The sequence below is a fragment of the Hemitrygon akajei genome, chromosome 11, assembly GCF_048418815.1.
Source record: "Hemitrygon akajei chromosome 11, sHemAka1.3, whole genome shotgun sequence".
NCBI lineage: Eukaryota > Metazoa > Chordata > Chondrichthyes > Myliobatiformes > Dasyatidae > Hemitrygon > Hemitrygon akajei.
This window is the reverse complement of record NC_133134.1, coordinates 163,713,356-163,725,918: the sequence shown is the minus strand read 5'-3', so window position 1 is coordinate 163,725,918 and position 12,563 is coordinate 163,713,356. Positions and strand designations below refer to the sequence as shown.

The following is a 12,563-nucleotide window of genomic DNA, read 5'->3' as shown; positions in this document are numbered from 1 at the left end:
GCACGGAATCAGGCCCTTTGGCCCGTCAAGTCTGTGCCAAACATCAACCACACACTCAAGAAGTTGGGCAAAACCACCCACTCCATTTGCAGCCATGTGCTCCTCCACCCTAAGCGCTCTTTCTGTCCACCACCGAGGACACAAAGTTTGCTGGAGTTTTTGACGGTAAAGAAGGTTGCCAGGGGACAAAGTGGGAGTATACTTGGTGGCCTCTTTATTAGGTACATTAGTACAACTCTCGTTCATGCAAAATTCTAATAGCCAATCATGTGTCAATAAATCAATGTATAAAAGCATGCAGACATGGTCAAGAGGTTGAGTTGTTCAAACCAAACATCAGACTGGGGGAAGAATTAATAATCTAAGTGACCTTGACGTTGACTGCAGAATGATTATGGGTGCCAGATGGGATAGTTTGAGTATCTCAGATACTGATAATCTCCTAGGATTTTCACCCTCAACAGTCTCATCTCTCCCCCATCTACCCCCCTCCCCAACCCCCTACCCATCCCCTCTCCCTCTCCCTCCCTCTCCCTTCCCCTCCCCTTCCCCACCCCTCCCCCTCACCCTCCCCTCCCTTCCCCTTCTCCCTCCCCCTCCCTCCCCCTTTCCTCCCCTCTCCTCTCCTCCCCTCTCCTTCCCTCTCCTCTCCTCCCCTCTCCTCTCCTCCCCTCTCCTCTCCTCCCCTCTCCTCCCCTCCCCTCTCCTTTCCCCTCCCCTCTCCCCTCCTCTCCTCTCCTCCCCTCCCCCTCCCTCCCCCTTTCCTCCCCTCTCCTCTCTTCCCCTCCCCTCTCCTCTCCTCCCCTCTCCTCCCCTCCCCTCTCCTCTCTTCCCCTCCCTCCCCCTCTCCTCCCCTCCCCTCTCCTCCCCTCCCCTCTCCTCTCCTCCCCTCTCCCCTCCTCCCCTCTCCTCTCCCACTCCCTCTCGCCAAGTGCTGCTCAAATTAAAGCTACAATTAATTAACCAGGTTTTCCATAAGCTCAATATTTATCACTTATCAGCCCAAATCACAACAATACAATATGATGAGCTTCTTTCCCCTGCCTTTGCAGTCTTGATGAGGGGCTTGGCTCAAAACATCAACTGTTTATTTCTCTCTATAGAGGCTGTCTGACCTTCTGTGTCCTTCCAGCATTGTGTGTGTGTGTTGCTCTGTATTTCCAACAACTCTTGTGTTTATGATATAACTCTGGAATCTTACAACATGAACAGTCACCTGATCAAGTTTACTATATGCAGACTTCAATTAACGTAAGATTGGAAGCTATGGTTAAAGGTTTGGAAGCTGTTGTGTGCAAAACCTTGTCATAGGTTTGAGAAAAATGATGTGGTGGATGGGAGATCAAGTTTGAAAGTTCAAAGTAAATTTATTATCAAATTGGTTACTGTATATGTCACCATATACAACCCTGAGGTTTGTTTTCTTGTGGGTATTCACAAGAAACACTAGAACCAATAAAAGACTGCAAGCAACCAATGTGCAAAAGACAACAAATTGTGCAACTATAAAAGAGGGGGGAAATAAATAAACAAACAAACAAACAAGCAAGCAAGCAATAAATATCGAGAACATGAGGTGAAAAGTCCTTGAAAGTGAGTCCATTGGTTGTGGGAACAGTTCAGTGATGGGATGAGTGAAGTTGAGTGAAGTTATCCCTGATGGTTGAAGGGTAATAACTATTCCTGAACCTGGTGGTGTGAGCCCTGAGGCTGCTGTACATTTTTCCTGATGGTAGCAGTGAGAAGAGAGCATGGCCTGGGTGGTGGGGGTCCTTGATGATGGATGTTGCTTTCCTGTGATAACGATCTGTGAAGATGTGCTCAATGGTGGGGAGGGTTTTACTCATGATGGACTGGGCTGTATCCACTACTTTTTGTCGAATTTTCCATTCAAGGGCATTGGTGTTTCCATACCAGGCAGTGATGCAGCCAGTCAGTATACTCTCCACCACGCATCTGTAGTTTGTCAGGGTTTTAGATGTCATGCCAACTCTTCGCAAAGTTCTAAGGAAGTTGAGGCACTGACGTGCTTTCTTCAGCATGCTTCGCCTCATATTGATGGGTGCCAGGGAAAGACTGTAATCTAAGAGACTCCAGTTGCCAAGGAGAGGGAGCTCAGTCATCAGCTTAGACTGGCAAGTTTGGAGATGTTTTCTTTGGAGCAAGAAAGCCTGGACAGAGGTTTAGTCTGGGTAAGCTGCTCCTGTTACATTTGGTTCTAAGACGAGGATGTAGTGAGGCACTGTTGTAATGAAAATACCTGTAAGGATGATATGCAAGACAAGATTTCTTTGTGTATGTGACAATAATGAAACAATTTATCAAATTAAATTGATGGGATATGGTCTCGTTGGAGGTTGATATGTTCTTGATTAGTAAGGGTCTCAAAGATTACAACAAGAAGGTAGGAGAATGAGTTGAGAGGGATAATAAATCAGCCATGATTGAATGACAGGGCAGACTCGATCGGCTGAATGGCCTTATTCTGCTTCTATGTCTTATGGTCTTACGCACAAGTGGACTCAATCCTATGAATGAAAGTTGTTGGAAGGGGAGGTCAACAAATCTAAATCTATAGCCTTTCCTAGCAAACACCAAGCCATCCGGCAAGGTAATGCATATTTTCTCAGAAGCCGTAATTGCCTTGAACTGGTCTGCAGACTTCATTAAAACCTGTGTGGATGGGTGTGTGCCTACAAAGCCTTACTGTCCATTCCCAAACCAAAAGCCGTGGATGAACCAGGAGGTACGTCGTCTGCTGAAGGCTATATCTGTGGCATTTAAGTCTGGCAACCCAGCCCTGTACCAGAAAACCAGGTATGATTTGTGGAAGGCTATTTCAAAGGTGAAGAGACAATTTCGAACAAGGTTGATATCAGATGCATGGAAACTCTGGCAGTGCTTGCAAGACATTACTTCCTACAAAGCGAAACCCAGTAGTATGAATGGCAGCGATGATTCACTACCAGATGAGCTCAATGCCTTCTATGCACGCTTTGAAAAGGAGAACACAACTACAGCTGTGAGGATCCCTGCTGCACCTGATGACCCTGTGATCTCCGTCTCAGAGGCTGTTGTTAGGCTGTCTTTAAAGAGAATGAACAGCTTTACTTTATTAGGAGTTTGAAGAGATTAGGCACGTCAACAAATACACTCAAAAACTTATATAGTTGTACTGTGGAGAGCATTCTGACAGGCTGCATCACTGTCTGGTATGGAGGGGCTACTGCCCAGGACCGAAAGAAGCTGTAGAAGGTTGTAAATCTAGTCAGCTCCATCTTGGGTACTAGCCTACAAAGTACCCAGGACATCTTTAGGGAGCAGTGTCTGAGAAAGGCAGCATCCATTATTAAGGACCCAGGCAGGGCATGCCCTTTTCTCACTCTCACAATCAGGAAGGAGGTACAGAAGCCTGAAGGCACACACTCAGTGATTCAGGAACAGTTCCTTCCCCTCTGCCATCCAATTCCTAAATGGATATTGAAGCTTTGGACACTACCTCACTTTTTTAAATATACAGTATTTCTGTTTTTGCACATTTTAAAAAACCTATTCAATATACATAATTAATTTACTTGTTTATTTATTATTATGTTTTATTTATTATTTTCTCTCTCTGCTAGATTATGTATTGCATTGACCTGCTGCTGCTAAGTTAACAAATTTCACGTCAGATGCCGGTGATAATAAACCTGATTCTGTTAGCTCACCAACCTCTTGGCAGTCCAAAACAGCAGGCAGGAGCCTTCCTGGGTTTGCTTGGTATTTCAGTGCCTTCGTTTGGGTGCCTACACTCCCATTCCATGGGATCAGAATTACTTCACAAAAAGACTTCAGTCAAAGTGAAACCTCAGGCCACATTTGTTTGTCATCCAGTGTAGTTACATCAGCCAACCTTTGCATGTATTTGCATTTGCTTATCTGCACAGATCTAAATTTCTTTCTGTTTGGACTTTATTTGCATGTGTATCTGGGTATGTGTGAAAATGCCCTTCTGTGTCAACTTGTGCAGCCATGGGCGTGTGCACCAGTGCGGCTTGATAGCGTAAATGCTTTGCAACACCAACAATCGGAGATCGGGGTACAGTTCCCACCACAGTCTGTAAGGAGCTTGTATGTTCTCCCCGTGACTGTATGCCACCGTGTTCTTTTGATTGACTGTTAATGAACAAAATCGGCACACACACCTAGCACAGACAATGTTTTCGATGACTGAATCCTCCAAATCTTCACTTTCAGTTCATAACTATTAGGAACTAATACACAGTTTTATAGTACTGTAGTAGTGTTCCAATTTGTTCTGTATTTCATTTAAATGCATTATTTGTTACTCAGTTAAACACTATTTTTTCTTTTTTATACCTTTTTATCTATTTCCATGAAACTTAGCTAATTGGTGCAGGCACTCAATTGCCCGAAAGGTATTGGTCCCAATGCAACAACAGTCCACTGTATTTTTAAAGTGTCAATAGAAGAGATTGCCTTGTCAGTTTCTAAAGCAAAACACATAAGTGACTTTGCACTGTGAAAGATATGATATTTGTTTGATTACTGGGGATGGAAGTTACGTGTAAATAGTCCTGTTTTGAAGGCTGGTTGACTTAAATGAACTACCGTAGATCCTCCCTTTGTTCTGTAAGTCCTGGAAAAGATTTGCATTTCTGCAACTAAGTACCCATCTTGACAAAATGCTTTAGAAACTTATAGGAGAATTTGTGTGATTAGAATTTTTATAAGTCAAGCCTTCCATAGTGTGGGGAAAACCCATCTATTGCCCATTCTGTTGTGCTCTGTACGTCTCAGTATTGAACATTGCCCAGCCAGGCTTAGGAGCTCAGTGCTGTGACACACCTAGTTGTTAGCAACTGTCTATGTCAAAGAAAACATCCAAAGTGATCCTAACATGCGATTTTACATGCAATTTCCCCGATGCTGAAGTAACACAGTTAGCGACTGAATCCAAATCATAATACACGATTACACAAATCACACGTTTTGTCACAAATACACATTTTTGATGTCAACAAAATAGAGAGAGTACAGAGGAGATTTGCTAGAATGTAACCTGGGTTTCAGCACCTAAGCTACAGAGAAAGGTTGAACAAGTTGGGTCTTTATTCTTTGGAGCGTAGAAGGTTGAGGGGGGACTTGATAGAGGTATTTAAAATTATGAAGGGGATAGATCGAGTTAATGTGGATAGGCTTTTTCCATTGAGGGTGGGGAGATTCAAACAAGAGGACATGAGTTGAGAGTGAAGGGGCAAAAGTTTAAGGGTAACACGACGGGGAACTTCTTTACTCAAAAAGTAGTAGCTATGTGGAATGAGCTTCCAGTAGAAGTGGTAGAGGCAGGTTCGATATTGTCATTTAAAAAAAAATTGGATAGGTATATGGACAGGAAAGGAATGGAGGGTTATGAGCTGAGTGCAGGTCAATAGACAATAGACAGTTGGTGCAGGAGTAGGCCATTCGGCCCTTCTAGCCAGCACTGCCATTCACTGTGATCATGGCTGATCATACACAATCAGTACCCCGTTCTGGTCAGTGGGACTAGGTGAGAGTAAGTGTTTGGCACCGACTAGAAGGGCTGAGATGGCCTGTTTCCGTGCTGTAATTGTTATATGGTTACACGTATGCATTCTGCCCTGTGAGCCGCAGCTGACACTTCGTGGTAGGAACTCTTAGCACACATCCCATTGCCCTCCCTATCAGCTGCTGATACTTGGCACTTGATTGGTTGACAATTCGACCATGTGGGTTTCAGAGCCCGAACCCTGAACTAGACCTGTCAGTGATGATCGGCTCAGCAGTGGGATTCAACGATTGAAGGGAATTAGGTAGACATGTTGTTCATCAGAATCAGGAATCACTGATAGTTATCACAAAATCTGTTGTTCTGTGGCAGCAGTGCAGTGCAATACATAAAATGTACTATAAATCACAATAAGAAATATCATCATCAAGTGCCATATCGTGTGACGTGGGCAATCATGGTCTTCCAACTGTCTTTAATCTGGGAAATTCAAATAAACTCTCCAAAACTTTTGCCTGTCCATCCCTTGATGTAACTCATGAATGGCATATACTGTCGGCCACGATTTTTTCTTCCAATAGTTTCTGCCATCACTGCAAGATGTTTGAGCTTCTCCTCAGTACATGTCCCAGAAATTCCAGCTGCATTTTTCTGATTGATGATGTCAGCCTCTCTTCTTATTCTGGCTTTTTTGCAACACTTCCTCATCTCTCCTTCCACAATATTTTCATCAGTCTTCTCAGAAACCACACTTCTGCAGCTGCGAGTCTTCCCTCGTTTTGTTCTGGGATCGTCCGACATTCGCTTCCACCTGTCAGTGTGGAATGAATGTAGCACCCAACACTCTGAGCTCCACACCCATAGAAATCATGTTTCTCTTTAGTATCTTGCTCAAACTCTTGATCGTGCATTTAGCAAACCAATCCTTCTAAAAATATATGTTGTACATAAAAATAAATAAGTAGTCTAAAAAAAAGCAAAAATATTGAGGTAATGTTCGTAAGTTCATTGTTCATTCAGAAATCTGACGGCAGAGAAGAAGAAGCTGTTCCTAAAATGTTGAGTGTGTGTCTTCAGGCTCCTGAATCTCCTCCTGGATGGTAGTAATGAGAAGAAGGCATGTCCTGGGTGATGGAGGTCCTAAGTGATGGATACCTCCTTCTTAGGTGTCGTCTATTAAAGATGTTCTCAGTGGTGGGGAGACTGGTGCGTGTGATGGAGCTGGCTGGGTTTTCAACCCTCTGTATCTTTCCTCGATCCTGTGCATTGGAGCCTCCATATCAGGTGGTGATGCAACCAGTCAGAATGCTCTCCACGGTACACGGTAGAAATTTGCCAGGGTGTTCGTTGACATACTGTAGGTCTTTCACAATTTTGTTAACTTTTATCGGGTGTGTTCACACCTCAAGGTGTGTTCGGTGTGTTGTAACTGTGCCTCTTTCCCTCCTCTTGTCCTCAGGGTACATCCACAGTTACATCAGCCCATCTGTGTACGAGAACGGAGCAGAGAGGCAGAGTGGTCTCGGGACCCCCGACCCTGTCTATACCAAAGTCAACGAGGTGTATGGAGACCCCGAGGGGCTGGAGCCCGACAGCCCGCAGTCGGGGCTCACCACCGGCTACTTCAGCGGGGAGGCGGCGGCGGTCAGCGAGGGCTACAGCATGGACGCCTTCTTCATCACGGACGGGCGGTCGAGGAAGCGCCCCGAGAGCGCGCCGCGGGAGCGCGCCCAGCGCCACACGTGCAGCGAGTGTGGCAAGACGTACGCCACCTCGTCCAACCTGAGCCGCCACAAGCAGACCCACCGCAGCCTGGACAGCAAGCTGGCCCGCAAGTGCCCCACCTGCTCCAAGGTCTACGTCTCCATGCCCGCCCTGGCCATGCACGTCCTCACCCACGACCTCAAGCACAAGTGCGAGACGTGCGGCAAGGCCTTGGAAGATGATAGAAGGGCATCCATCTCTAAAATACATTGCACAAAATTGTGGAAGTGCACTTGCAACAACTTGTCCTTAGAATAAGGAAGCAATCAAAAGCCATTCACAGTAACACCAGTCGAGCAAGATTTGATGCTGAGTTGAATGAGGAGTTCTGGAAACACGAACCAAAAGCTCAGCCAAAGAGGCAGCACAGAAGGAAGAACTGAAAAGAGGAAGACGTTGAATGGTTTTGGGAGGGAATTACAGTGGCTGTCCCCAAGGCAGTTGTGTTGGGCAAACAAACAATGCCTCAAGAAGGTGGCATCTGTTATTAAGGGCCCTCACCACCTACAACATGCCCTTTCCTCATTTTGACCTTTCGGGACGAGGATCAGGAGCCTAAAGACACACCCTCAACATTTTAGAAACAACTTCTTCCCCCTCAAACTATCCATGTATCCATAAACACCACCTCACTATTTTGTTCTCTTTTTGCATCACTTATTAAAGATATTTTTATTGTAATTTATAGTAATTTTCTTTATGGACTGCTCTACACTGTAGGTGCAAAACAAATTTCACAATGTGTGATATTGATAATAAACCTGATTCTGGAGGAGATTGGAGTTGAGTCTGTGACTGAGCTTAAAGTTAAGTTTGGGAAGTATAGATTTGCCAGAACAGGAGCCAGGATAGGTCAGTGAGAACAGCATCAATGGGCCAATGGCATTTGCTGTAAGTTAGGATGTGGCGATGGGGCCAGGGAGGTTCTCTTATGTTTGTAAGAATTAGAAAACTAGAACCAGGATCTCCAGCAGAGAAGTCACATGATTGTGGCTTCAAGCAGCAGATGGACTGAGGCTATGGCCAAGGGGAATGATGTTACGGAGGTAGGTGTGGTTGTAAATTCACCTCACATTCATAATGCCTCATTAGGAAAAGAAACCTACCTTTCTTACTTGACCTGGACATATAACTCCCATTCCACCATAGTGTGGCAGAACCTGAAATACCTTTCTTACCTGGCCATGGTCTACATGTAACCTGCCTTTCTTACCTGGCCATGGTCTACATGTAACCTGTCTTTCTTACCTGGCCATGGTCTACATGTAACCTATCTTTCTAACCTGCCTTTCTTACCTGGCCATGGTCTACATGTAACCTGTCTTTCTTACCTGGCCATGGTCTACATGTAACCTGCCTTTCTTACCTGGCCATGGTCTACATGTAACCTGACTTTCTTACCTGGCCATGGTCTACATGTAACCTGTCTTTCTAACCTGTCTTTCTTACCCGGCCATGGTCTACATGTAACCTGACTTTCTTACCTGGCCATGGTCTACATGTAACCTGTCTTTCTTACCTGGCCATGGTCTACATGTAACCTGTCTTTCTTACCTGGCCATGGTCTACATGTAACCTGTCTTTCTAACCTGTCTTTCTTACCTGGCCATGGTCTACATGTAACCTGTCTTTCTAACCTGTCTTTCTTACCTGGCCATGGTCTACATGTAACCTGTCTTTCTTACCTGGCCATGGTCTACATGTAACCTGTCTTTCTTACCTGGCCATGGTCTACATGTAACCTGTCTTTCTAACCTGTCTTTCTTACCTGGCCATGGTCTACATGTAACCTGTCTTTCTTACCTGGCCATGGTCTACATGTAACCTGTCTTTCTTACCTGGCCATGGTCTACATGTAACCTGTCTTTCTAACCTGTCTTTCTTACCTGGCCATGGTCTACATGTAACCTGTCTTTCTAACCTGGCCATGGTCTACATGTAACCTGTCTTTCTAACCTGTCTTTCTTACCTGGCCATGGTCTACATGTAACCTGTCTTTCTTACCTGGCCATGGTCTACATGTAACCTGTCTTTCTAACCTGTCTTTCTTACCTGGCCATGGTCTACATGTAACCTGTCTTTCTAACCTGTCTTTCTTACCTGGCCATGGTCTACATGTAACCTGTCTTTCTAACCTGTCTTTCTTACCTGGCCATGGTCTACATGTAACCTGTCTTTCTTACCTGGCCATGGTCTACATGTAACCTGTCTTTCTAACCTGTCTTTCTTACCTGGCCATGGTCTACATGTAACTCCTGCTCCACAGCACTGTGGCAGATCCTTAAATGCCTTTTTTTTTGCCCCAGTGATTACACCAAAACACGGGCAGCGTCTAAAGAAAGTGCCTCGGGGCACAGATGAACAAATCACAATTGCTGACATTTTAAGAACGTCCATAGATAATTATTAAAATGATAACACATCTATCTGTCTCAGAAGGAAAGGGGCTTCTAATTCCAATGCCCATCTTACAATAAATGATGCAGAAGCAATTCACAAGTCACAGCCAATATTCTTGACCAAGTTGGAATGGATAAAACTAACAGATGCAAAAGGGCAGATTGTTGATGAGGCACTCTCTGTGTCTACCAGCCTGATTCACTTGCACCGTGAAAGTTGAGGCCGACACGCAGCCTGCTAATTGCTCATGATATCCGGTTTATAAATGTTATTTAATTATCTGAAATATTTAGAAGGAATTTCCAACATTATAAACCCAGAAAAATTACCTCTTTAAAAACAATATAGATTTTCATCTGTAGTTGATGCACCGTCAATAACTCTCGGAGATGGGAGGTGAACGATAGGCTTTTATTAGCAGCAAAACGGAGCACGGCATCTCGGAGACTGAGGGGGGAGCAGTGCCTCCAATCGCCTTTATACAGGGGTCTGTGGGAGGAGCCACAGGAGCAGTCAGCAGAGGGGCATGTCCAGACAGGTATACATAGTTTACCACATTCACCCCCCCCCCCCCCCTTTGTTTTAAAAGAGAGTCTCCACGGGGCGAAGTTTCTTACAAGTATATTTACAGGTTAAGTCTATCAGGCGGTCGAGTCTGTCGCTGCGATCTACGTAGCACCGGCTGTGATTGCACAGGTGCCGGTGGTGATTGCACCGGTGACGGTGGTTGTGCTGGCTCTGGCCTGACTTGAGGTGTCAGCCCGTTAGGCATCAGTAATCCCTCATGCGTGTGCATGGCACCCGGTATGGGAGTGTCGTGAGGAGTCTGTGTAGGGCTTGGTGCGCGTGGTGTCTCGTGGGTATACACATCGGTGGGTACGGGGTTCATAGTCACCGTGGAGTGTTCGGGGTAGGGGTCTGGTGCTCCTGCGGGCGCCAGGTCGTGGACAGAGACCGTGTCCTCCCGCCCATCAGGTAAGACCACATAGGCATACTGGGGGTTCGCATGTAGAAGGTGAACCCTCTCGACCAGCGGGGAGTATTTATTGCTCCTCGCATGTTTCTGGAGCAGCACTGGCCCTGGGGACGTCAGCCAAGCTGGTAGGGTGGTCCCAGTGGCAGACTTCCTGGGAAAAGTAAAGAGGCGCTCATGAGGGGTGGCATTGGTGGATGTGCATAACAGGGATCGGATGGAGTGGAGTGCCTCGGGGAGGACCTCCTGCCATCGAGAGACCGGCAATCCCTTTGACCTAAGGGCTAAGAGTGTGGCCTTCCACACTGTGGCATTCTTCTTCTCCATCTGTCCATTTCCCCGGGGATTATAGCTTGTGGTCCTACTAGTAGCATTACCCCTAGCCAGCAGGTACTGGCGCAGCTCGTCACTCATAAACGAGGACCCTCTATCGCTGTGGATATAGCGGGGATATCCGAACAGAGTGTAGAGCTGGCGCAGGGCTTTTATGACGGACGTGGCAGTGGTATCGGGGCAGGGGATGGCAAAGGGAAACCGCGAGTACTCGTCAATTATGTTAAGAAAGTAGACATTGCGGTCGGTGGAGGGAAGGGGGCCCTTAAAGTCGACACTCAGCCGCTCAAAGGGGCGGGTGGCCTTGATAAGTTGTGCCTTTTCAGGACGGTAGAAGTGCGGTTTGCACTCAGCGCAGACTTGACAGTCCCTGGTTATCGTCCTGATTTCCTCAAGGGAGTAAGGCAGGTTCTGGGCTTTCACGAAATGGTAAAGTCGGGTGACCCCCGGGTGGCAAAGATCTGCATGGAGGGCATATAGCTGGTCGAGCCGCGCGCTGGCACACGCTCCCCGGGATAGGGCATCAGGGGGCTCATTGAGCCTTCCAGGCCGGTACAGGATGTCAAAGTTGTAGGTGGAGAGTTTTATTCTCCACCTCAAAATTTTACAATTTTTGATTTTGCCCCGCTGTTGGTTGCTGAACATGAACACAACTGAGCGCTGGTCGGTCAGCAAGGTGAACCTTTTGCCGGCGAGATAGTGCCTCCAGTGCCTAATAGCTTCCACTATGGCCTGGGCTTCTTTCTCCACCGCGGAGTGCCGAATTTCAGAGCCTTGAAGGGTACGAGAGAAGAATGCTACCGGCCTTCCTGCCTGATTGAGGGTAGCAGCCAGTGCGAAGTCGGAGGCGTCACTCTCTACTTGGAAGGGAATGGTCTCATCCACCGCATGCATCGTTGCTTTGGCAATGTCCCCTTTAATGTGGCTGAAGGCCGCGCGGGCCTCAGCTGAGAGGGGAAATGTGGTGGACTTGACCAGGAGGCGGGCCTTGACTGCATAGTGAGGGACCCATTGGGCATAATAGGAAAAGAAGCCCAGGCACCATCTGAGGGCTCTGAGGGTGGTGGGAAGAGGGAGTTCTAACAGGGCCAATGACCCCGTTCTCCACGACAGACCCAAGGATAGCAAGTTGGGTGGTTCTGAACACACACTTGTCCTTGTTATAGGTGAGGTTAAGAGCTTTGGCCACTTGGAAAAATCGTTGGAGGTTGGTGTCGTGATCCTGCCAGTTGTGACCGCAGATGGTGATGTTATCCAGATAGGGAAATGTGGCCTTCAGTTGGCACTGGTCCACCATCCGGTCCATTTCCCTCTGGAAGACAGAGACACCATTCGTGACACGGAAGGGGACGCGCAGGAAGTGATAGAGCCTGCCGCCCACCTTGAAGGCGGTGTAGGGGCGGTCCTCCGGGCGAATGGAGAGCTGATGGTAAGCGGATTTCAGGTCTATGGCCGAGTACACCTTGTACTGAGCTATTTGGTTGACCATATCCGCGATGCGGGGTAGGGGGTACGCGTCAAGCTGCGAGAACCTATTGATGGTCTGGCTATAGTCCATGA

General features: G+C 46.8%; 1 protein-coding gene across 1 annotated transcript in view; it reads left to right on the top strand.

Annotated features, from left to right (window-relative positions):
* The window catches only part of LOC140735205 (transcriptional repressor scratch 2-like), an 8,917-nt gene extending 939 nt beyond the window's left edge, over positions 1–7,978 (top strand). Inside the window, exon 2 of the mRNA XM_073059987.1 lies at positions 6,993–7,978. Coding sequence (XP_072916088.1) covers positions 6,993–7,555 — 563 coding nt within the window. The 3' untranslated portion in view covers positions 7,556–7,978. The remainder of the gene's footprint in view (positions 1–6,992) is intronic.
* Positions 7,979–12,563: the final 4,585 nt, after the last annotated feature.